We start from the raw sequence: 26,081 nt of genomic DNA, 5'->3' as shown, positions 1-26,081 counted from the left end.
CAGGTTTTTTGAGACTGAGAGGTAGCAACCTAACTGCCAATGGCTGGGAGGGATGGGGCGCTCAGAGATGCGTCATGGTCCTGGAGAGCTGCACCTGCAGCAGCATGCCAGCCATGAGTAACGTTTATAAGCAAATCGGCCGAGGAGCGGAGAGCCAGATGGAGAAACAAAAAGTACTGGTGAGGTGCTTGGAAAATCATCTTTCCCTTATCTTTGTCCCCCAGCTGCCCTACCATCCTCACTTTATTACTTTACATAGCAAAATCATTCAGAGCCCGCAGAGCAAAGTGATGTTAACATGAAGCAAGAGATTGTATTAAATCTCTTGGTGATAATGCTTATCTTGAATGTGGCACCAATGTGACATGCTCACGGTTGCTACAAAAGCTGAAGAATGTTCTCATAAAAAGACAGACAAGCATGGAGACAATGGCTGGCTCATCTCTCAGTGAGAAAGCAGAGCTTGTGATTCGTATGTTTAAAACCATATGATGTATATTGTATTGCAATAATTTTGCTGTGTAGAAATTCTATTGCTTGGGTTCCATGAGGCTTAGAGATATATTCATGTTCTGGGCAGGAATGTGTTCTCTTTGCCACGTGGTTAATGCAGAGGGCAGACTCATTTCCAGTCAGCAAGCATCTAGTCTGTTCTCTGGTAATAAATTGATTTTTATTTATGCATGGATTTTTAAGAAAAATCTTCAGCGCTTTGTCTCAAGCAATCTATCCAAATATCCTGGAGTGTCATGAGATAAGTATGGTAAGTTGCTTAGTCACTAAGCACACTGCAGAATTTGGGGAAACTGCTCCTTTTTCACAGGAAGATGTCCATGAATATAAAAATAGCCGCTGCACATATTTTAACACAAAACAAATGCAGCATTTGGTGATGGGCAAGCAATGAAGCTGTATTAGAAGAGGAGGATTTATGGAAACTTCAGTGCTGTTCAGAAATATTTTTTGAGCTTTATCACTGTTGTGCCTTTTTTCCCGTCTGGCAAGTTCTCCAAGATTAGTTGGGGGAAATAATGAAGGAATGAGCAGGTGGGGAGACTTGGAAAGCAAGGACCTGAAATGCTGAAACTCTTTCGTTTTCTTTGAGGGTTCACCTGGAATGTAGCTAAAAGCTGGGATGGGAGATAGATAGAGATGGGGAATTTTTGAAGTGGTGGAGAGGAGCAATAACATCCATTTTTTCTGCTTTTCTACAGATAAAGCTTCTCCATTCTTTCTTTGTTACTGTGATTTCCGCGCTCCCCCCCCCCCCCCGCCAAATCTCTGGCTCTTATTCCCAAACTCTCAAAGGCCTTGTGTTTATATCATTCGCAATGGTCCTCCTGTCTGGCCAGGCTATTTTTGGAAGGGTGACAGTGGACCAGAATAAGTTGTTCATTAAATTTTAACACATAGTCTCTAAAATACTCTGAAAGCTTCCTATCATTTGTGTTCCAAATGGTGTAATCTCTCTTGGATTCATAACCAGCTCTGTCAGAAACCCATCAAAACATAGGTTGGGCCTTTCATTATCGATAATAGCATCACCTGGTCCTGGGAAATGCATGTAAAGGTGTTGGTAAAAGTATTAAACATCCTGAATTAAGCAAGTATCAATACCCATAAAGGAAAGAGTTTAAATATTAACCTTTAAAAATTAATAATAATGCAGGCTCGGTGAATCTAAGTCCATTTAGATTTAGACACAGCCTGATTTTTGTTGGCTGATCACGTGTGGAATGCTATAAAGCTAGCTCTTTAATTTTTAGGATTGCCATTAAAGTGATAAATTGAGCTTGAATAAACTGAAACGACTTCATTCCTGTGTGTTGTCTCTGATGCAAATGCAGCCAATCTGCTGCTTGCTGTTCTAAGGTCTTTTCAGTGCCAAGGTTATTCTGTACAGAAGCTCTTGGATACCGCTGGTATTTGTTTGCATTGCATAGAACAGCTTGTTAGAGCGCACTCCAGTCATCGAGCAGATTCAGACTTGTTCCTATTCTTTGGGAATCTGTGCAAAGCAGAGGTTTCCTTTGTCTCTAATTATGTAGCTGAAAGGAAGGCGTTTATACAGCTAGGGATGAATTCAATGGTCATGAAGACAAGGACACTATAACATTGGATGGCCAGACAGAAGTGTGGGGAGGTGTCACGCATGAACAGAGGATCTTGCTTCTAACCTGCATGCCTCATGTAAGTGTGGGTTTGGAGTAATTGCAGTGTCAGCCCAAAGAAATGTATAGTTCTCCATGGAGAGAAGGGGGAGCAGTTTCAGGTGCAATTCCTCTTTCCAGTTCCAGTCCCTTTGGAGAACTCAGTAAAAGCGGAGTGGTATGGGAGAGCATGATGAGGAGCTGCAGAATAATGGCCTGGAATTCAGGAAGCAGATGCAGATGGGCCCAGAATTAGACTATTAAAATAATAATAATATTCACAGTGTTACTACACTGATCCAAGCAGTGTTATTTAAGCAACTGGCTTGAAGGGAGTAATAGGGATCTCAAGAAGCCACACAACTTGTTTAATTTTAACCAATTCTAATGGTTGAAGGATGAATTAAATCAAGCATAACAGTAATCCTGAATTTTCCTTTTGTCTGTCCTAGGTTGGCACAACAAATCCAAAGGACCTGCATGTGAGTAGACTTACATTCACTGCTGTACTATGAGAATTGCTTGTGATGTTTTACTGGTTAATATAAGTGGCTATGAGTTAGGAATCCCATTATACTTGTGTTGGATAAGCTGAGGTCCATCTCTGTACCCCATTTCCATTGTATTTGGGGAAGATGACTGCCCTCAGTTTGAGAGAGGGAGGTCAACTCCATATGTTTCACTGTGCTTGAAGGGATCCCCATGCCTTCTATAGCATTTAACTTCAAATGACTCAAGAAAAAACAAATAGAATAAATATTTCATTAAAACGCAGAGAAAGATGCTGCTTGTGAGAGTTTTGAGAGGCTGACAGAGAGGATTGAGAGGACAGGGAGGGCAAGCTGAGGCAAAAAAACTTTTGTTTCCTTTAGTCAAGAAAGGTGAACATCTCATCACAGAGCATGACTCTGGATATATTCCACTGGGTACTCCTACTTTTCATTTCCTGTGCTCAGAAAAAGTCTAAAATCTTTCCTGTGTGCATGTTATGGATGTATGTATCTTTGGGATGAATCAGGAAGCATATTTGGCTTCTGTATCTGTTCTAAACATATAAAATTTTGTGTAAATCTTTGTTGAACTCTGAAATTTGATCTGCTTAGTCTGAACTTTCCCCTGTCCTCCAAAAAAAATGGAATACAGGAACAGAATCTGAGGGGAATGGATTCATAATGAATTATTTAAAGGTGTGGGAGGGGAATTTTACCACCAACAAATTTTGGTCCTCAGAGAGTAGGAGGTGGGAGAAGAGCTGATGGAATCCTCTGAATCCTGGATTTTTATCCAATGCCTGAATTTTACTTCTGGCAAGACTGGTATCACACACACATAGTATTAAAGGGTCTTCAGTTCTTGGCCGTGGTTGCTAGCAGGAAAATAAGCTGCTTCAGGAAATAGTTTGGGAGCTGTCTGGTCCAACTCACCTCAGCTTCTTAGGCTATAATGAGAAAGATGGAAACTGGTAGGAGCTTCATTGTAGAGGGAAGCAGGAGGGGCACTGAATGGCATCCATGGTTTGTTCTTCAAGAGAAAGTATTTGTGAACTTCAGTCCCGGTTCTGACTCATCACCATCCTGGTGTCCCTTGATGATTGCTGCCTGCTAGGCTGAACATACAGATGTCTATCTTCTTATGCAGCTTCCTTCTATCACTGAGTTGTTCCTTTTTATCTACTTGAGCCAATCATTTGGGAAGAGTTTGGGTTTGTCCCTAGTCTCATGGGAAAAGTCCTGACAGCGGGACAGCAGAAAGTTTGCTTGCTATCACCTTGTGCCATTTGACAATTCCTGTGCCACTGCTGTCCCTTTTGAGTCCTAAACTGTTACCATTGCAGCTAAGGCATTATGTTTTTAGGATATATTGAATGTTTTTCATCTGTGCAACTTATGTCTGCCATTGCTTCTCTAGCCCTTATGTTTAACTGTAGCAGCACAAGCAGTTACCACCTCCTGTTTATGCTACCAGCTATTACTGACTCTGCAGCGGGGATGGCAGAACAAGAAGTAAATTTGCTCTCGAACTGTGGCAAACTTCAGCCGGGGCTGTTACTGCAAATACTGTTGGAATAGCTGGTGTGTGGTATGTAAAGTTGTGGAGTAGATATGTCCTCAGCATGTTTACATGGGTGATAAGGGGGAAACAAGTGGTAGGGCAAGATGGGTAGCTGTAGACTGTCAAGTCTTCAGCTTTTGTGGCTGAATCTGTCAAGGCCCTGAGTTTAAACCCAGGAATCTGTGTCTAGATGAGGATTGCTAAAACACTGCTTGTAACAAGCTGCTGATAGTCAAGAGTGAAGGTAGGGCACTGAAGGCACTTGAACAGCAAGCTCAAAAATGCTTGTACCTTCGTGAGAGTAACTGGAACCCAGTGACAGGATTATGGCATTGTATCAAAAGGTCGTACCTGCTTATCTGTGTGCACTGATCTGCATCTAAAAAACCCACTTTCCTTTTAATGAATGAAACCTCTGGGGAGTGTTCATCTTCCTCTGCAAGCAGGAACTCCCCTGAGGTTCTGCTTCTGCAAAGTGTTGTATTGGAGTTGAAGGACTGGCAAATTGCTTGCTTCCAGATGTTGTTGAAGGGATTTGAAGTAACCCCTTAGGTATGGGGCTGCTTGTGAGTTATGGGATGGGCTAGGTGGACTGGGCTAGAGGGGGCTTGTTGCTAAACTGTTGAAGAATAAAATGAGCTTTTTGGCCCAGCCTAGTACAGTGATCCTTTTATTACAGAAGGAGGAGGGAAACTTTTGGAGTTCCTGTGCTGAGAACACTGCCTGACCTCAAGAGTTTGTGGGGATGCTCCCTCACTGCTTGGGTACCTTGGCCTGGCTGGTGCTGGATGCCTCCTGTATTCCTTCTCTATAGGGCCAATCCTGTGAATGCAAGGATAAGTGCATTTATCTGCTTGGCATGGTAAGAAGCATTTCAGGGGAAGCAGAAGCCAAAGAATTAAACAGTAGGGTAACAAAAGAGCATCTTTAAATCCTGTGGGCTCAACACTTTAGGTCTAGCCAGTCATCTTGATTCAATGAGGAGAATCTTTCTTGTTTGAGAGCAGAAACATTACTGCTGCTTTTGAGATATATCTCTTCCTTTGTCAGTAAAAGGAGAAGCATGTCTGATTTGAAAAATGTTGCCCTGCTGTAGAGTGAGATAAGCACCACTGGTGGACACTGTGTTGAGTTTTCAGCCCACAGACAGGGAAGAAACATGGTAGGCCTGACACATGTAGAGTCATAACTAGAAAGCCAGAGGTGGCTGCTGTTTTTCTGGCTTGAAGAAACATTTTCTATGTCCTGAGAAAGACCAACATGGTGTATAACGAGTTTTGTGTCAAATGTACCCTTCGGCACCCATAAAACTACGCATCAGAAAGAAAAAAACTGTTTTGCGATCTTAGCAATTTTGTTGTTTAGGCAACTTTGCATTTTCTTCTTCAACAGATATGTCAGCTGCTGAGACACAGGTGAAGCCTTTCTATTTTAGATAGGACTAGAATATTTGGAAGGAAATGGAGCTATCTGGAGATTCTTCAGGCATAGAAAAGGACTAGAAGTGAATTGAGATTTGTAGGAAGGTGGTAGAACAGCTTGAAGGTGAATGAGGATGAAGGGCAGAATAAGGTTCTAGGAAGGAGAGGAGGGGGACAGAGGAGTGCAGCAAAACAGGAAGGTGAAGGTTTCCACAGGTGGAGTTGTGAAAAAGATCCTTGTGGTTTAAAAAGCCAATTAGTGGCTTGGTTTAAGTAGTGTAAGTCCTGAAAGAAGGTAGTGTTTTAGTTATGCAAGCAGATTAGAATGGTTGAGAATAGTATGGCCTTGGGAGGGAGGACTCTAGTAGAAACATATATATATACATATATATATGTCTGTGTGGTTTGAGTTTCTTGTTTTTTCCCCAATGGTTAGGTAAGAGTGTCTTAATGCAGGAGGATGCAGGATATGCCTTTACAACATCAGGCTTTTGAGGCTTTTCTATATGCAATAGGACTGACTAATGAGACACTGACAGAGTTTAAGAACTTGAGGGTTACAAAGTGTATGTGCCCTCCAGGGACTGAAGCCTCAAGGCAGGAGCACAGCAGGGTGAAGATGCCAGTTACTGGAGCCTACTGGCTGTGTCTGCCTACAAGTGCTCTAACATCATGGCTGGGGATCTTTGGGGGAGAGAAACTGCAAAAGACCATATAGCAACTATGTGTGAAACAAGACACAGGGAGGAATTTAAAGTGGAAGTTGCTGCCATGTTTAGTTAAATAGCCATGAATTTCTCAGAAAGTTCTGCTTTTCTTAGTTTGTGTTCAGTTTTATAGTTAAAAAGCTGCTTTGCTTTTCTCCCCCATCCTGCATTTCTTTGGCTGCTACACCTACTGTGTAGAGGAACCCTTCCTGTAAACAAGATAAACCTATTAAAGCTGCTAGACCCTGGATCCTTGTCAACACCAAGGTATCACTACCTGCTGATGGTGCTGCTTTCCAGGTGGGGTCTGTGTGCCACTGTATGTGTGGAATGAAGTTACATCAGAGTGGGTTAGGGACTTCTGGTGCTGCCTCTATTCTGGACCATCAGCATCCTGGAGATTTATCTCCAGGAGACTTACCTGATGCTGCAGAGACCTTTAGGAACATACTTCTGGTGTGTTATACAAAAAACACAGTTGTGGATTTATTCCTGGCTGGGAGGGGAGAAGTGTGGGTTTCTAATGTTGTTTCCTCTAGCCCATTCCACCCCTACCTTCAGAGCAGCTAACTTTGAAACTCAGAGTCCTGGCAATGCATCTGCTGTGTAACCCATCTCCAGTAGTTCAAGTTTTAGGCCCACTGATGTGCTTCTTGAAAAGAACCAGTACTGTCAGAGTTGTGCCGAGCCATGCATTATGCTGCAGCACACCTTTACTTCTCTTTAGCACAGGCAAAGGACCATAACTGTAATGTTCTGTATTATCCTAAAGCTAGTACTTCTTCCATTCTGTTGCTGGTTTTGCTTTCCCTAGCAAAAGTAACCTTTGCATGCTCCTGGAGAACAACCCTCAGGTTTCATTTTAAACACTTTCTTGGGCGTAATTGGCCTAGGTTGTGAGATACTAAGAAAAGAAAAAAGCTTTATCATTTGAGTGTTTAGGTTCAACTGTCACTTTTCTCTCAGCTGAGGAAATTATTCATTCTTAATATGTAAGCTGAAACATCTGAACATAGTCACAAGCGGTGATGAGTTTGCCTCTGAGCGGAAGTCTTAGTGAAGTCTATGGAGATGGCAAGTTTGGTTTTTTCAGTTGTATTCTTTTAGTCCTCCACTTCTTTGTCTTTCCCAACAAGCTAGTCTTGTTGCAAATGTTACTGCCAGTAGCCCAAAGCAGAAATGAGCCTTGCTGTGACTCATGTAGAAATGTGATGTCCTTGAGCTAGCATAATTTTAACCTTAGGGCCTTCCCACTTTGAATCTCTTTATTTGCATTTACTTCTTAAATACTGAAATGTTATCTTTAAGTTGACAGTTTGTGCTTTGACGGTAGCTGTTTCCTCTGTGGCATTTAGTCAGCTAGACTTCACTTTTAGAATAGTTGGGGGAGATGTACAGTGCTGGGAGAGCTGAGCTCTCTATTGGTACAGGATCCTTGTTCGATTTTATGTCACTGAAGTGGTGGTGAAATGAATAGTTGGCAAGTTTGGTCTGAGGCAGATTGCAGGACTGGCAGTCAGGCACTGTTAGCGCGTTTCTGCCGTGTGGGAGAGGAGGTGCATGCAGTGGTGGCCGGATCACTGTCCGCTGGTGATTCCTCTGGTGGGCGAACACACTTGAAGTGCAGTGCGGGTGCTGTGCCAGAAGAGGTTAGCCCCTGTGAGTTCTGCCTGCTCAGCACCTTGGAGAACAGACTGCCTTGTGGCACGTGCCTCCAGCTCCTCATGGAGACTCCTCGTGGCTGGAGCACCTTTTCAGAGCATTTTGTTGGTGGTGGGTTTTTTTTTCCCCCCCTTCTCTTATTTTTCCTGTCAGTGTTGCCTCGGTCAAGTTTGGTCCCACTTTAACCAGCTCTTTCCAGTCATGAGCTGATCCCGTGTAAGAGTTGAGTCATTGGGTGGGCAGTGGTATGACTGCATGGGGGAAAGAGGATGTTGCAGCCTGTCATCCGGTGCATGGGTAGGACTGCTTTTAGCATCCTTGATTCTTGCTGTCAGTAAAACCAAGAGAGACTGGTAGAAGCTGCTAATTAGGTGTGTTGTAAGGAGATTCATGCTCTGACTACAGTCAGGATGAGCAAAGACTTAACTATTTTACCGCATACCTCGGGCTACCTGACGCTTGTCCAAGGCAGGTCAGGAGTATTTTGTGCTTGGCTGTGTTGGGTGCCATGGAGCAATTTGAGAGGGTGAAAATGAATGTCTGTTCTGCATCCTCTGACAGCAGGGAAACATCTATCACTAAGTCTGTTTCCATCCACTGAACTCTTAACTTAATTAGTTGCTTTAAATGGAGGAAATTTTTCTCCTGACATTGGTTAGTAGCAACAAGGGAGGGTGCCTGCAGAACTGAATCATTTAAAAATTATTTGGGGTTAGTGGCAGCGTTTCAAAGCTGCTTGCCAGTGTGCACCCTGTGCAAACGAAACCAAACACATCTCCCTTTCCAGAGTGGTCTGTCACCTTTCTTCTTTCTCTGGTGATAGAGGCTGGCCTCCTCATTAAATGCAGATACTTCTCTATAGGTAGGAGTTCAAACACCTAAGCAGCAGTGGGATGACTGAATTTTCAAGGTGAAATAGTTCCTGGTTTTTTTCCAGCAGAGGGATTTGGTGCTCTTACATGTTATTTCTGTGGTGTTAGAGTAGCTTCACCCAATCTCATAGTGAAGTGGGAATTTCTGTAAAGGCAGCAGTGTTTGTGGAGGGCAAATGTTGTTTCAGTCTGTAGCTTGCTTTTCCAGTTAACCTGTATTTCACCCAGTGTAAAACTTAACTTGATTTACTTCTCAGCCATTGTGGTGGTGGTCTCCCTTTTCTCCTGTAATGGGAGGCTCTCTGGGAGACAGTAGGAAATGGTAAGTTGTAGGAAAAGCTTTTTTCTTTTTTTTTTTTCTCCCAGCAAATCCTGTAGTATTTAAACCAGAATCAATACTTGAAATTGGTTTTCCCTGGTGATTCCCTGACTGGTGTCAGAGGCAATGCAAACTGAACGCTAAACTGAAAACAAAACTAGAAAGCCCTCTGGTAACCATCTGTCAGTTGTTACATATTGCATGGTGGCAGGATGAAACTTGTGATGCCTGGTCTGGTCTCCGATCTCCCCACAGCAACTAGTTCCAATTGCTTCTGCAGGGAAGTTGACTGCTCTCCATCCCTTTGGAATAGCTTTCTCCATGGGAGGGATTCTTCCCTGAGGCTGAGCTGATTCCTGGGGTTGTGAGGATAGATGTATTTATGTTGATTAGTTTCTTTGAGCTGTGCTCTCCTGTACCAATATCTGTTGTGCCGAGTCTAATGACCAGCTGTAATGATTTTTACTGTTGTGCAATTGTTTAGCAGTAGCAAGAGAGCAGTTAGGGACCTTTTGCTTTGCCTATTTTTCAAGTCTTCCTCGAGCCCATCTTTGTCTTCATGTGCGTATTTGGAGAACACAAGGCTGTGGTGTACGGCTGCTGTGCCCCGGGCCCCCACCCTGCACGCATGAATTCATCAGCTTGATCTTTCCACCCCTGCTCCTCGGGAGGGTTGGACAGCAGCTGCAGCTCCTGTCAAGCATGATGCCGGGCAGAGAGCTTTGGGGAGGAGAGTTACAAAAGGCTCAGCTTAAATCATCTGTGTAAGGGCACAGCGGAAGCTCTGTCACCCAGGCCCCACTGCTTGTCTTCTGATGCTATGGTTGTAATGACATTAGCATTTCAAAAAGGGGATTACCACAGCCCCCAGCTTCTGAGGGGAGGTTATTTTGGCTGTTACTTGAAAAACTGCTTTCTGGCTATCTCTGCTCCCCTCACCCCCCCGCCCCGTATGTGTGGATCCTGAAGGGTTGGTGAAGGTGGCCACACCATGTTAAAAGTTGGATGTTGCTGTTGCAAGGAGGCTGGTTGTTTATTGGCCTGAATGTGGGCTGGTAGATGTGAAGTTGTCGCTGATAGCATTCTTTCTTGCTGATTTGGAGTGACTGAGAATTTCCTAATGGAAAAGTTAAATTAAAGGGTCTGTGTTGGGATCACAACTGTATGCTAGAGAAGTATCCTGAAGTCATGCTTAGAGGAAGAAGTTAAGGTAATTATACTAGTTTGTCTCGTGTATTTCAACCAAAGGAAATGGGCAGCACACACATCCTGTTCATTGTCTGCCTTCCACATCTCTTGTGGTACCAAAAAACACTTGCTGTACCCAGGCACAGGATTTCAGGGTGATTCCATGGAAAAACAATTGTATTTTTGTAAGGTCTTGTTTAAAACCAAAAATTCCTCTGGTGAAACTTAACTCTTGACTCATATAACTCTGTTGCATTACCTTCACCTCAGATCAATATTCAGTTGATCTTCGTTTTTCACTAAGTTCACTTTCCCTTTCTGATGTTGCTTGTGCTGGAAACTTGCGTTAAGGCCCTACATACGCTGGGCACACTGGGCTCTAGTGGAAAATCCCTGCAGTTGCTATCTTCTCTCCAGTTCCATTAGCTGTAGAAATGACAGGTCAGGCCAGGCAGGTTGGTCATCTGGTCCCTGGGGCAAGAGAATAAAGGGAATTGTCTGTTTGCCTGCCAGAGAGAGGCAAGAGTACTTTGTGCAACCTCTTCATCCATGTATGAGTCCTAAAATTAGTAGCTGACCAACAGTGTCCAAAACCAGGAGCCCCTTTGGCTTGACTGTCATGAGCATGGTTGGAAGCCATGTAGCAGAAGATCCTCGTGGTGGCCTGGAGCCTTGTCCTCAGTGGTATTGCTAGTGCTGTGTATTGAACTGTTGAATAAGAAGGAAAGGGTCTGTTTTGAAGAGACATTATATGCATAGGTTGAAGTGTTCACAGGCCTTAATCTTTGCATGTGCCCATAAGGACTTCTCTTGTGTGTTCATGTAGGGCATAGTTCACCAAGTGGTTTTGCAAAGCAACGCTGGCTTGAGTCATGGCTGCCCCTTGCTCTGGGCACCGCTGAGAGCGGCCACGAGCCAGTCCTGCATGGGGACAAACAGCCGGAGACGGGCTGGAAGAACTGCGTAGCTCTTCCTGAGAGAGGTGTCAGGCCTGGGCCACAGATAAGCTGTCCCCCAGGGCATCAAGGAGGAGCAGAAGTACAGTTTCCTCTGCAAACACCAGGGTACTTGGTGTGCTGAGGAAGGGAGGCATTTAACTTCTCTGTGTGAAGACAGGACTGTGGAAGGCCTTCCAGGAGCATGATAGCTGCTGACAAGATGTGTGTGCGCATTCAGCATATTTCTAACCCTACCAATCTCCAGGCCTGTTCTAATCTGCCTATTTCTGTAGATCACACATCCATCTATAAACTTCAACAAGGATGGAGCGTCTTGAACATTAGATGCTCAGTTGAACCCACACTGAACGAAGGGGGAGCTTTTGGGTGCCCTGTGCCTCAGGTGAGCTGGACAGAAAGCACAGGGTGGCAGAGCCACAAGTCGCTATGGTCACTCTGTCTTGTCCTCTCCTTTTTTCTGTTTCTGCAAATGCACCAGCAGACACAGCTATGCAAATCTGCCAGCTGCCTCCTTGGGAAGTTAGTCACTGAGTCGCTGTGCAACCAGCTCTAACTGCAAAGGCTTTTGAATTTGCAGTTAAACTTAGCTACTGTGCATCTTTGTGTGGCTGGTTTTGGGATGTGTGAGTTTCTGCATCCTCTTTTTGAAACACCTTTTCTGGTAATGATGACAGAAATGAAATATTCAGTATTATGGTGGAAGCAGGCTGGAGAAAAAATAAAACTAAATCTGAATGCTGTGAACTAAAAACCTAGGAACTAAAGAATGCAGAAAACAATAATCAGCCTGGTTTCTTGAGGGGCTGATCAAATTTTAGGTTTACTTAGGGGGAACCCTCTGTCATTCTTTCCAATTTCAGGGCAATTACTGCTTTAAGGCTTGCAAGAGAAAGATAAAGGCGGCAAAAAATCGAATTAATAAGTGCTGGTCATAACATTTAGTGGGATTAGAGCATTTATAATTATTATGGAGTAAGAGGAGGGGAAAAAAGCATGAAGGAGAAAGTAGTCTTATTTCCCTTGCTCCCTGTTTGGATTAATGAATTTAATTACTTGGAAATAGCTAGCAGCAAACTTGTGGGTTTTTTCAAATGTACTTTTAACAAGACTGCAAATTTTAAAAGAAGAAGAGGCAATTCAGTAAAAATAATTGAAGACATGAGTAAGAACTTAACTGCTGTATCCTGCATCGCAAGTGCTTTGTGTCCATAGATGTTAAGAGAACTGAATTAATATGCCTCTGATGTACTGGGAGGGCAGAAACCAGGGCAAGAAGATGCAATTCTGAATGCAGGGAAGCAAGAGAGATACAGACTTTCAAATAGATCCTTATAATAAAGTTGTTCGTTCTTTTGTTCCTGTCAGCATAAAATAGAGACAAATATGGAAAGGAAATGGCTGAACAGGGTAATGGGATTCTGTGTAACAAGCATCAAGAATGCATGAGGTGGGAGAAAGGAGATGGGGCAGAATGCCAGAAAAGGATTTTTGTATAACAAAGCTTGTGTCAGAAATTCCTCCCTTCTTGATGGTATAGTTTAGTTTCCACTACATTGTTTGCTCTTTTGTCAACCTAAACTGGTCTTTATAAAATGATATGGCAGCTAAGCAAGTAAATTGCAAAGAAAAATAGCATTGCATCTTCTTTAAATTAGGGAAGATATCTGGTGGGATGGCTCTGATGTCAGATATGTTTACCATCAACTGAAATTTTCCAAAGTGCTTATGTCCCACTGGTAATCGGTTGGGAGAGGATGTCTTAAGTCATGCAAGCACTGCTGAAAATTTTGCCCAATGTGTTTAACAATCTGAAAGAGGGATTTAGTATCGTGCTGCTTAAATTTGCAGGCAATACAGTACTGAAGGAGAGCTGCGAAATTCCCATGATGACTGAGTAACATGAGATTACTCTGCGTAACAGAACAACAAGTAACATCTGGAAATCCATGAATCGAGACCGAAGCTAGCTTTCTCCAAAGGTTACTTGACTAGTAAGCAGATTGAGGCAGCATGTGGAAGAAGGCATGAATCCACCCCCTTAAACAATTTGCAGTGATAACAGCCCATTCTGAGTTGTTTCAGGAAGGCAGGGTAAAGGCATATGCCTTTTCATTTCCTCTTCGTGCGTATGTATGCCCAGACAATACTAATTATCTGTACTAAAAGTCTACCAGCAGTACAGGAGAGCTTCATATTTCCAGCTTGTCCAGTTCTGTGATGAGAACAGACATGTTGCCAGAGCCGGCTGGGCCCTGAATACTGATGGAGGGAAGCTTAAGTCTCCAGCTGCAATTCTACCTGGAAAGATGCTTCTGTGTTCCCAGTTTGCCCAGTAGCAACAGGCTTTTCTATTATCTTCAGCATTAGCATGAGCCCCAGTGTGAGGGCTCCTCAGGGCATGACTTATTAGAAAATAGTATGCTGAATAAAGCAATTTTATGCAGCAACGGTGAGGCAGTTTCTTGTGGCCCTTTTTGTAAAGTCACAAAGAGGAGTGTTTGAAAGCAACATACCATGTTTTGGTAAGTGTCATCAGGTGCCCAACCATGGAACAAGCATGTCCCCTGGCTGGAGCCAATACAGATGCTGTAGGACAAAAGTAGCTGTTCATCCTTGTCCTAGAAGCACCTTTTTCAAAAAAACATTCTTCCTGTTCCTGTGGGCTATCGCAGCTCTGGAGATCTCCCTGACTACAACATAGTTCTGTCTGTGTAGGTATTTTGCACTTCTAGACAGGAACTCACTTCAGTCTAGTAGCCTGTGATTGCTCAACAGGATTTCCACGTTATGTTTCCATTGCTGTGAACCTTGTTTTTGAATGTTTTTAACCATTTTTACTGAGGAGTGCCAGGTCCCTTAATATGTCCTAATTTTGTAGCTGCAGTCGCATGACTTCCTCTCGGAATGGAGCATTATGGAAAAACTACTTTTCTGGGATCTTTTTCTAGAGTCTAGACTGGAAATCTGTTGCCTGTAAATGTGCTAGGCTGGGATTAGAAGTTTCCAAGCAGTGGTCTTCAGAACACATAATAATAGTTCTGCCTGCCACATGATGACAGCGTCTTACTTTCAAACTGCTTTAATTGTGTTTAAAATGGAGTCTTAAATGTGTGTTTTGCTTTCCAGTGCAAGCAGTTTCTGTAATTGGCAGAGGTATGTGCTCCTGAATAAGAAGGTACATGATCACAAACCGCCTCTGTTACGGAGGAATGCTCTTGTTGGAGTGTGTTCTACACACTGGGGTGACTTTCATTGCTGATGAGAAGTTTAAGAGGAGCAGGAAGGGATAACTTCAAAAAGCACAGCTATTAAGAGGAAAACACAGGTGCAGCTGAGTAGCTCACTCTTCCCTGTGGAGTAACTGCAGAAGGGATGCTAAGCGTGGCAGTGTGGTTATTGCAGGATAGTGTGGGATCAGTGTCTTTATGGAGCACCGAAAGAGATATTGTGACTTGGTTTCTGTTTACTCTGTGAGCTAAAGAGTAAATGTCAACTGTCTGATTGTCTCTTCCACCCTGAGAATAAGAGTGACAGCGACAGCTTTGGTGTGCAATAACTAGGTTGCTCTGATTTGTGTTCATGGCTTTAAGTTCTGGTGCTGTGGGGGCAGGGCTATGAAAGTAGATCATGGCATTTAGTATAAGACAGACGCCTCCACCCACCTCATTAATGAAGGGAATTTTCCCTTTTCTACTCAGCCATACTGGCTAGGAAGAAAAATATGGAGAAAAGAAAAATCCAGTGTCATAATCCAGGTGACCCTTCCCAGGCCTTGGGAGGCCTTTGCCCTCATCCTCAGGCAAGATACCAAGAAAAAGAGGGTGGAGAAGAGCAGTGGGTCTGTCTTTTGAGGAACACCCTCCTTTTCTAGGAATTAAATTCTGTTTCTACTTCTTGGGAAGTCACCTTTACTTCTCGTAGGAGTTGATACAGTATAATGGCGTGTTTAGCCACAAAATGGCCTTTTGCATGATTGCAGCATCCATTTAAGAACTGAGAACCTATTTTAAGGTTTGTCGTCAGGTAACCCTTTGGGATAATGAAAAATGTATTTCTTGGCAGTGCTAGGTCTTGAACATGTATTTTAGAAACAGTAACTTTGAAATCCCTGGGTACTTGGTGAAAGGATCTAATCCAGAAGTTTTGGAAAAGGGCTTTTTGTACTTTGATCCTAACATAAGATCCTCTTGTGAGGTTTTAAAAGGCTCTTCAATATACACACAGGGGGAATGTGGTGTTAGCTTGGAGGATGTGTGGTCAAACTCCAGTTGAGTGCTCTGACTTGGGAGGAGGAGCATGTACTTGGGAGGAGAGGACACAGAGAAACTCTAAGTTTAGGTCAGGCTGTTCAGTATTTCATTAATACCCTGATGAAAGATACAAATTATTATGAGGTAGTCCAGTTGGGAAGTAGATACTTCTAACGCTTCTCTCTTCTTCCCCAAACTTGAGCTACTTTCCACTGAGGCTGAGCTGTCTCCTAGGAGTATTGTCCTCTGCTCTCCATGTCAACTGTCAGAATATAGCTGTTCTTATGAATAGCATCCTAGATGCTAAGTATGGCTAAAGTAGTCTTTTCTAAAAAGTGAATAGGAAAGGCAGGGGTGGACAAGGGCAGAATAAAGGATGGCACTGCAGGCTGTCTAACATGATCAGCACTGTGAAATTGAATGCAACAGCCTTTGGAAAGTCTTTGACTATAACTGTGTTGGCAATGGGAATAAAGTTCTGAAGTGTCGGTGCTTGATGGGATGCATCTGGTGAGAGGAAGTAACTCCCGTGTGCTAAGCAAATTGTACGGGAATAGAGGAGGTTGGAAGAAAGGAAAATTACCACAAGCTTGACAGAAGGGGCTGTGGAATCATTATATTGCTTCTTGTCCTGGTAGCTCTCTGCTGCCTGCTAAACATGGCTCTGCAGTGCCTGTTGCCTTTTACTAGTAAGACAGGGGTTTTCTGTTCCTTCCTTCCTGTAAAAGACTTCAAATCCCATTTTCCCCAAGCATACGGAGGAGATGGGGAAACAAATTAACAAAACCAGGAAAAACTCTGGGTAAGGGAGATACTATTTCTGTCTTTAGTATCAGAATGGCTTTGTAATACCTGCTGTTGATCCATAGGCTTCCTAGATGGTCTATGTTCAAGATACCATGTGTTCCTAACAAACTGGACCCAAGTGATCAAGTTTGGGTTTGGAGCGCTCCGATTTCTGTTTATGTTGTTACCCCTGTAATGTTTATTCTTCCTGACTAAATGTATGTGCTGTTCTCTGAAATTCTCTATATTGCTGTGAAAAAGAGATCAGTTACAGAACAGTAACTGATAGGTAGTAAATGGACTCTTGATTTTTTCTGGAACTCTGTTTCACTGTCTGGATGCTAATTTATCAGCATCAAAATAACCTCCCTCCCTGCTGGTTTTTCCCACTAGTTCTCAGGCACAGGACATCTGTATCTGTTGTTTAAGTGTTCTCAAGGAGCCTGCATATACATAGTTGGGAGAGTTTCCAAGTGAGTCTCTCGTGGGGACAGTATTTCTGCTATTTTTAGCATGATTCTTTGGGGCTTCCATTTACTTTGTGTGCGAAACTTCACTAACTGGCAAGAGGTTGAACCATACAGTAAACTTATCTCAAAGTTACATGGGAAGCTTTCGCTCCCCTACCAAAAAACCTATAAGCACTGTCTGTGGCATTTTCACCAAACCCTCTGGTAGACTGAGCTCCCCTGAGCAGCTGAGGAGACGTCATAGTGTAGCCTGGCATGGAATTACTACATTGTGGAAACAGTTGGTGTAGGGGTACTATATGTGTACTGTTTATATTTGCTGTGTCTGGGGTCTTCATTTGTGTCAACTGGTAAACTCCATCTGGCCATAACACTTAGTGGTTTATTGCCTCTCTGCTGAACTACAATCCAGAGGGTGCAATGGGAGAAATTTTGAACATCTGCTGCAGGGAGAAATTAAAAATGCATTAACTTGTGAAATGTCTATTTAAATGGGGAGGAGAGACTTTGCAGTTCAGGGAATTCATGGAGCATAGAGAGACCCTGAATCCTATAGGGGACATGGAGGTAAGGCTGGGTGATGGTCTAGAAATGGCAGTAGGGATGTTGAATTAACATGAGAAGTGTTCAGATGTAGACACAGTGATTGAGAGTGGGCTGGAGTCAGTGGCCTGCACATCTGGCCTGCCCTTCAGCTGCCTTTCTGGAAGGGCACAGGTCTCCTGAAGGCCCTGTGCCATATCTGCCAGCTCTGTGTGGATGTCTAGTGCCTCAGAACTAACTGAGCACAAATTGAACCCTCTGTCTGGGGAGCCCAATGCACGAGGTGCTTGCTTCAACTCCTTGGAAAAGTGACTTTGGAACATGCATGGGGTCGGTCAGCTTTTAGGATAGGGGGTGTCCTATGTGTTGAGGGATCTTGTGGATCTTGCCTTTTTCTTGAAAGTGTCAGATGATCTGCTTGTGAGCTGCCTCTTCACAGAAATGAGGCTTGCTGAATCAGTGCCCAGGGCCCATAGATGTCTGGTTGGAGCCAGGCTTGATGGGCAGAAGCCTAGTGAGACCTGGGAAGGTGTGTGTAAGGCAGGTTCAGCAGTTGGATCTGTAGGGGGAGGGAAATCTAGCTGCAGAAACTTTACCCTGGCGGTAGTAGTAGCACTGAGGCCTCTGGTAAGAGAACACGGAGCAAAAGAAAAGCAAAAAGCGTAATCTGCCCTCCCCTGGTTTAAGGTTTTGATAGTATAAGCACTCTTACTGGAAAAAAACAGATGTGCTTTTTTTTTTTCTTTGATAGGTTGAGGGGCTATTAGATGGGAACACTGATACTAGGGAAGAACTGGGATTTGGATACTTGCTTCCTGCCACATGTGTTCATGTTATGACGTGGGAGGCAGATCTGGATCCAGCTGTGTGAGTGTGAGGGCTCCCCAGGGTGTTCTCAGAATTCCTCCAAGCTCTGGTCCCAGCTCTACAGGAGCTGGGAATGCTCAAGAATTTTTTCCCCTGTTTGTGTTCAGCAGAGCACTTCCTGTGGCATTCAGGCATGCTGCAACAGTTTCCTCTACTGCATTCTTTCCTGGGGAGCATCTGAAATGCTCTTTTTCTGTAAGGAACTGCTTGAAACTGCTTTGTTCTTGCATGGTTTGGGAAAGATTATGTTGTTTTTAGCTGATGGGCTTGTAATTTCTTCTACTGTCTTAGAATCACAGAATGATTTGGGTTGGAAGGGACCTTAAAGATCGTCTAGTTCCAACCCCCCTGCCAGGGGCAGGGACACCTTCCACTAGACCAGGTTGCTCTCAAAGCCCCATCCAACCTGGCCTTGAACACTTCCAGGGAGGGGGCATCCACAGCTTCTCTGGGCAACCTGTTCCAGTGCCTCACCACCTTCATAGTGAAGAATTTCTTCCTTACATCTAACTTAAATCTACCCTCTTTCAGTTTAAAGCCATTACCCCTTGTCCTATCACTACATGCCTTTGTAAAAAGTCCCTCTCCAGCTTTCTTGTAGGCCCCCTTCAGGTACTGGAAGGCTGCTCTAAGGTCTCCCTGGAGCCTTCTCTTTCCCAGGCTGACAACTCCAACTCTCTCAGCCTGTCTACATAGGAGAGGTGCTCCAGCCCTCCCCTCTGATCATCCTCGTAGCCCTCCTCTGGACTTGCCCCAACAGGTCCATGCCCTTGTTATGTTGGGGGCCCCATAGCTGAACGCAATACTCCAGGTGGGGTCTCACGGGAGTGGAGTAGAGGGGCAGAATCACCTCCCTTGACCTGCTGGCCACACTTCTTTTGATGCAGCCCAGGATATGGTTGGCTTTCTGGGCTGCAAGCGTACACTGCCAGGTCATGTCGAGCTTCTCATCAACCAACACCCCCAAGTCCTTCTCCTCAGGGCTGCTCTCAATCCATTCTCAGCCCAGCCTGTATTTGTGCTTGGGATTTCCCCGACCCATGTGCAGGAGCTTGCACTTGGCCTTGTTGAAGCTCATGAGGTTCACATGGGCCTACCTCTCAAGCCTGACAAGGTCCCTCTGGATGGCATCCCTTCCCTCCAGTGTGTTGACCACACCACACAGCTTGGTGTCTTCAGCAAACTTGCTGAGGGTGCACTCAATCCCACTGTCCATGTCACCGACAAAGATGTTAAACAGTGCCAGTCCCAATACTGACCCCTGAGGAATGCCACTTGTCACTGGTCTCCACTTGGACATCAAGCCATTGACCACAACTCTTTGAGTGCAACCATCCAGCCAATTCCTTATCCACTGAGTGGTCCATCTGTCAAATCCATGTCTCTCCAATTTAGAGACAAGAATGTCATGCAGGACAGTGTCAAATGCTTTGCACAAGTCCAGGCAGATGATGTCAGTTGCTCTCCCCTTATCCACCAACACTGTAACTGCATCATAGAAGGCCACCAAATTTGTCAGGCACAATTTGCTGTTAGTGAAGCCATGTTGGCTGTCACCAATCCCCTCCTTATTTTCCATGTGCCTTAGCATAGTTTCCAGCAGGATCTGCTCTGTCATCTTGCCAGGCACACAGGTGAGACTGACTGGCCTGTAGTTCCCTGGGTCTTCCTTTTTTTTTTTTTCCTTTTATAAAAATGGGGGTTATGTTATCCCTTTTCCAGTCAGTGGGAGCTTCACAGGACTGCCATGACTTCTCAAATATGATGGATAGTAGCTTAGCAATTTCATCTGCCAGTTCCCTTGGGACCCACGGATGCATCTCATCAGATCCCATGGACTTGTGCGCCTTCAGGTTCCTTAGATGGCCTCAAACCGTATCTTTTATAGTGGGCAGTCCTTCATTCTTGCAGTCCCTGCCTCTGCCTTCTGTGACTTGGGCGGTGTGGCTTGAGCACTTGCTGGTGAAGACTGAGGCAAAAAAGTCGTTGAGTGCCTCAGCCTTCTCCATATCCTGGGTAACCAGGGCTCCCATATCCTTCCAGAGAGGGCCCACATTTTTCCCTAGTCTTCCTTTTATCACCGATGTACCTATAGAAAGAAGCTTTTCTTGTTGCCCTTGATGTCCCTGGCCAGATTTAATTCTATCGGGGTTTAGCTTTCCTAATCTGACCTCTGGCTGCTTTTCTCTATTCCTCCCAGGCTACCTGTCCTTGCTTCCACCCTCTGTAGGCTTCCTTTTTGTGTTTGAGTCTGTCCAGGAGCTCCTTGTTCATCCATGCAGGCCTCCTGGCGTTTTTGCCTGACTTCCTCTTTGCTGGGATGCATCACTCCTTAGCTTGGAGGAGATGATCCTTGAATATTAACCAGCTTTCTTGGGCCACTCTTCCCTCCAGGGCTTTATCCCATGGTACTCTCCCAAGCAGATCCCTGAAGAGGCCAAAGTCTGCTCTCCTGAAGTCCAGGGTAGTGAGCTTGCTGTGCGCCCTCCTTGGTGCCCTAAGGATTTTGAATTCCACCATTTTGTGGTCACTGCAGCCAAGGCTGCCCTTGAGCTTCACATTCCCCACCAGCCCCTCCTTGTTGGTGAGAACAAGGTCCAGCATAGCACCTCTCCTTGTTGTATGCTCTATCACTTGGAGAAGGAAGTTATTGTCAACACGTTCCAGGAACCTCCTGGATTGCTTATGCCCTGCTGTGTTGTCCCTCCAACAGATACTGAGGTGGTTGAAATCCTCCATGAGGACCAGGGCTTATGAATGTGAGGCTGCTCCTATCTGTCTATAGAGGGCCTCATCTGCTCGGTCTTCATGGTAGGGTGGCCTGTAGAAGACCCCCACTATAATGTCACCTGTCCCTGCCCTCCCTTTAATGCTGACCCATAAGCTCTTGGTCAGCTCCTCATCCATCCCCAGGAGGAGCTCCATGCACTCCAGCTGGTCATTGATGTAAGGGTGACACCCCCTCCTTGTCTTCCCTGCCTGTCCTTCCTAAAGAGCCTGTATCCTTCCATTCCAACACTCCAGTCATAGGAGCCATCCCACCATGTCTCTGTGATGCCAATAAGGTCACAGCCCTGCAGATGTGCACACATCTCTATTTTATTCCCCATAATAATGTGCATTTGCATACAGGCATTTAAGTTGGGTCCCCAATGAAGCTGACTTACTGGCTGGAGTGGCTGGAATTCTTTTGTGCTGTTCTTCGGGTGCTCTCCTGCTGACCTGAGACCCTTCTCCAGGCTCTGGGCATCTATTGCTGGCACTGGCATCAAACTGGTAGGAGTGGGATGGATTGAAGTTCCCTTCCCCTGGCAACTTTAGTTTAAAGCCCTCTTCAGCTTGGCAAGCCTATGACTGAAGATGTTCCTCTGACAGATGGACCCCATCAGCCCCCTAGTAGACCAGGTTTCTCAAAGCGAGTCCCATGGCCTAAGTAGCTGAACCCCTGGCTGTGGCAGCAGTCCTGTAACCCTTTGTTGGTTTGCCAGATTTGACTGGCCCTTTCAAATCCCTTCCCTTTGACTGGGAGGATTGACGAAAAAACTGCCTGTGCTTCAGAGTCCCTTACTGCTGCTCCCAGAGCTCTGTAATCCTTCTTGATACTCCTCAGACTGCTCCTGGCTGTATCACTGGTGCCCAGGTGAAACAACAGCAGTGGATAATAGTGGACTATACAAGGCTTGGTAGTGTCTTGGTGACATCCCTGATATGAGCCCCCAGTAGGCAGCACGCCTCTCTAGAGAGTGCATTGGGTCAGCAAATGGGTACCTCTCAGAAGAGAGTGGCCTACTACAATCAACTGTTGTGCTGGTTGTTAAATGGGGAGCAGATTGGGCTGCCTTACTGGATTCCAGCATCTCTCCTGGCGTGACAGGTCTTTCCTCTTCAGTCTGCAGAGTGGCGAAGTGGTTCTGCAAGGGCACCTCAGGCTTCGGGGGAAGTCTCTTCCTCCTGCTGGTCCTTGCCATTGCAACCATCCATTCTTCTTCATTATTGGTCCCCCTCCCTTCTGTGTGTGCCAGTGTGGGAGTTCTGGCATGCTTGGCCGTGGGCTGCAGGTCCACTGCAGACTGTGCTTGGAACAAGCTATCTAACTCCTTCTCAGCCTCCCTGATGTTAAGCAGCCTTCTCAGCTCAGCCACCTGCTGCAGGAGGTCCTCCACGTGGGCACACCTTTTGCAGGCAGGTCTGCCACCTGTCTATGCCCCAGGAAAAGGTCTAGGCACTTCCTGCAGTCTGAGGTCTGCACTGCAGCCTCTCCCTTCAGCAGCTCTGTCTGGGTGGAGGCATCAGCCACAGCCGGGGTAGGTGATGCAGACCCTCCAGCCGGAGCTGCAGCCTTTGCTCTCGGACGAGTGCCCACCATTCTGCCTTGAGGGTCAGGTAGGATGAGCACCTTTGACCTGTGCTGATGATCACAGAACAGTGCCCGGTTGCTGGGTTATGTGTACTTCAAGTCTCCTACTCAGCTGGTGGATTGCCCCCTCTTTCGAAGAGGCACCCTCCAGTGTGAACTGCCACGCCATGCCCTGGTCACAGCACTGCCTGGGGCTGCCTGTTGTGGGAGCGGGGCTGGCTGCTGTCACTCTTGGCCCCACCTGGGCCCTGTCAGCCACTCTTGTGAGAGCTGCTGGCTCCTGGCAGGACCCTGCGCTGACTGCCTCTGCGAGTTGCTTTTGCTTATGTTTCCCTTCCAAAGGCTGAGTCAGAAGAAGGTGTTGTGAAATCTGTCTGCTAGATCAGTGTCTATAGATGAGATGTGTTCTGTGTTGACCAGAGTAGGGAAAGGGATTTTTAAGTTCTAGGAGATTAAGAACCTAAAAAAAAAAAAAATATTTTTTTTTTCCTTTAAACAATTATTTGTCTTTTGGAATAATTTGGCCTTCCCACCTCATCCTGTTTCTCAGAATATCGTAGAATTGAGTTGTTATAATGACATTTTATAATGTAAAGTTAGCATTTCATTCTGATATGTTTTCTGTATCTCCCAGTGAAGATAAGATGGTTCTGCACATCTTGAAAAGAAATTTGAAATATCGTCCTGCTGGATTGAGAATTTAGACAAAAAGGAACAAATAGTAATGTAGTGGATACTGTTGTTGTTATGCACTAACATTTTTACTGAAATATCACTGAAAAGTACAAAAACTGTCCTAACAGGTAAATGCTTAAAAACCAACCAAACAAACAAACCAACCCCAAACAACAAAACCAAAAAACAAAACAACAAAACCCAAACAAAAACAACACACATACCCCCAAAACCCCAGCTAACCACACCATCTCTTTTATGGAGCTAGGTAGTTGAAACAGGAGTTGAAATTATTGTCTGATGCGAGGGAATGCTGGAGCTGAGTGGGAATTTTCTCATGCATGTTTGATGAAAGATGGCGGTGATGGGGAGCAGTAGGACTTGAGGAAGGAGGAGGCAAAACTGTAAGAATCTGAAGAGGCACTTGAAATTTTTCCAACTTGATGCTGTAAATGCTGGCTGGAAAATGCATAGGACAACAAGCAATGAAAATGGTTACATGTTGTTTTGGTTCTTGTGGTATTCAAGGAAACAGGGTTTTGCCAGCAGCATCTGCAAATCAGCTGAGTTGTCTGGAAGAAACTGGCCTGCAACAGTCTCTTCTTTTCAATAAGGCAGTGTCACAGACCCCAAGGTCTGGCTCGCAACAAATCGTAATAGTATCATTCAGGCTTGCCCTGTCAAAGCCAAGAGTGATCCAGGTAAAATGCTATAGTGATTCTGGGTACTTTATGCAGTCAAAACTCAGTCAAGCATTTTCACACTGTTGTTATCCTGTTTAACTGCATGTTGCCCTGAGAAATACTCTTGCTGGTTTAGCAAGAACTGCTCTGACATGACTGATGATGCTGTATAGATAAGATATAGCTGAAGGAAGCCACTTGAGAGAGCTGAGTAAACAAGTGCCTCAAAACAGTACATGAAACTTAATGAAATGTCACATAACATAAAAAAACCAGCTGTCACAAAAGGAGCCTCATGGAGTTAAAACTAGTCAGTAACACTGCAAGATGGTAATGCAGCATATGTGTCCCTAGCCATGTGTTAGTCCTGTTTATGGCAATAAAGGTTCAAGTAAATTCCTGGCCAGAGACCAGTGTGTGGAAGAACTATTGAACTGAAATCCTGCGTCTGTGGTGACTTTCCTCGTATAGAAAAAGAATACACAAATATTAAAGCAATCAAATTAATATGCAAATCTTTGTCATTGAAATTAATTATATTGGTGACAAGGACCCTTAAATCATGACATTGGCCTCTCCAGACCACCTGAAACCATATATTCATGAAGGCAAGCAGGAAAGCTCTCTGAAGAGGGAAGCTGAGGCAGGGAGGCAGAACATCAGGTTAACTATTGGTGGAGCATGTCTCTAGGCCTAGGTCCCTTGTGCTTCAGCCTTAGTTCCAGCCACTAAGCTGCAGTGTCTTCTGCTTCAAAATTTCAGCCTCTGGTGTAAGGATCCATAATATCTAAGTCAGTGATAGGATGTGTTTTGGCTGGCTTTGTGGCAGTAGGTAGGAGCTGGAGTTGTGTGTCTCCAAGGCTCTTGAGCATCTGTCAGGCCAGCTGTGCTCCAGAAACACCAGAAAAGGAGCAAAAGCAACCCCATAATAAAGCATTATGAGAGTGTTTGCTTCCTTTTTTTTTTTTTTTTTTTTTTAAGCTTTAACTTGGTGTTTTAATTGTTACAGAACAAAGAACCTGTCTAGGTTACCAGGGAATGTAAATAAGAAGCAAAGAATATGTATAGTCTTGTGTTTCTTGTTGCTCAAAACCAGCAAAGTGCAGAGAGGCAGAACTGAAGCTTAGCAGTCTTTGAGATCTGGTCTCTTTCCTGAAGATTTTGTTTTGAAAATTGTTATACTGTGGGGTTTTGGGTTGTATGTTTTATAATCTCTTTTTATGTCAAATGGAAGGAATGGTATTTCATCTCTTCTTATGTTTTTGTCAGGCATCTAGGGCTACAAACAGGTCCTGTCTTGGCAGTTGCTACCTCTAACCTTTTTTTTATTACATGCTTTTTCAGCTGGGTATTTTGACTTGCCTGTGCTTTGATTCCAATGGCTATAGTGAAAGCGTCAAAGGGCAAGTAGTATTTCAAAGGGTGAGAACTCCTTCTACACATATTTTCTGAACACTTTTCTTGCCAGCGGTGAAAGGAGCTTGTTTTTTTGAACTGTTTCCCAATCCTGGCTTGTTTCACTTCAGCTTTGTTTACCCTGTGGTGTTTGGAGCTAGAAAGACAGAAAGGAAGACTTCATGTTTGCTGCCAGATATGCTTTTGACAATTTGCTAATACAACTTGTTAGGCAATTTGCTAATTCATATCCATTGAGTTGCTTAGAGCTGTTGGTAGGTACTGGGAAAATGGAGGTATGAAAACAAACACTTTGAAACTATTACATCTGTATAATGAGACAGTCTTCTCAAAGGAGGTGGCTGAAAATCTAACTTTTATACATTGTATTTGTAAGGATTATACTAAGTTGCCACTTACTTTCCATGTGCCATTTGATCCCCAGCGGAATCGGAGTGGGTGGAATATGTGGGACTCTGCCTGTTCTGCCAGAACTGATGGTGTCTTCTGTGACTAGTAAATCAAAGTAGCAGCAGCATCCCACCAGACCTTGATGCCTCTTGCTAGTCACGCTCCAGTCACCAAGCAAGCTTACCGATAGCTTCGCTAGGTTACCTCCCCTCTTTCCAAAAACTACTCTCCATTTACTTGCATTGCCCGTAAATAGAGAAGACCACATACTGAGTAGCTGTTAAGTTTCAGTGCAGGTTATACAGGGTCTGACA

General features: G+C 44.6%; 1 protein-coding gene across 4 annotated transcripts in view; it reads left to right on the top strand.

Annotated features, from left to right (window-relative positions):
* SUSD6 (sushi domain containing 6) overlaps positions 1–26,081 on the top strand; it is a 90,840-nt gene that overhangs the window by 40,049 nt on the left and 24,710 nt on the right. For 3 of the 4 annotated variants that reach the window (XM_075711844.1, XM_075711846.1, XM_075711845.1), the window contains exon 4: positions 2,603–2,632. The exons of the other annotated variant lie outside the window; for it this stretch is intronic. In XM_075711844.1, coding sequence (XP_075567959.1) covers positions 2,603–2,632 — 30 coding nt within the window. The remainder of the gene's footprint in view (positions 1–2,602; positions 2,633–26,081) is intronic. 4 annotated transcript variants of the gene reach the window in all.

Source organism: Pelecanus crispus, chromosome 6 (assembly GCF_030463565.1).
Source record: "Pelecanus crispus isolate bPelCri1 chromosome 6, bPelCri1.pri, whole genome shotgun sequence".
NCBI classification, from domain to species: Eukaryota; Metazoa; Chordata; class Aves; order Pelecaniformes; family Pelecanidae; genus Pelecanus; species Pelecanus crispus.
This window is presented reverse-complemented; position numbering and strand designations above follow the sequence as displayed.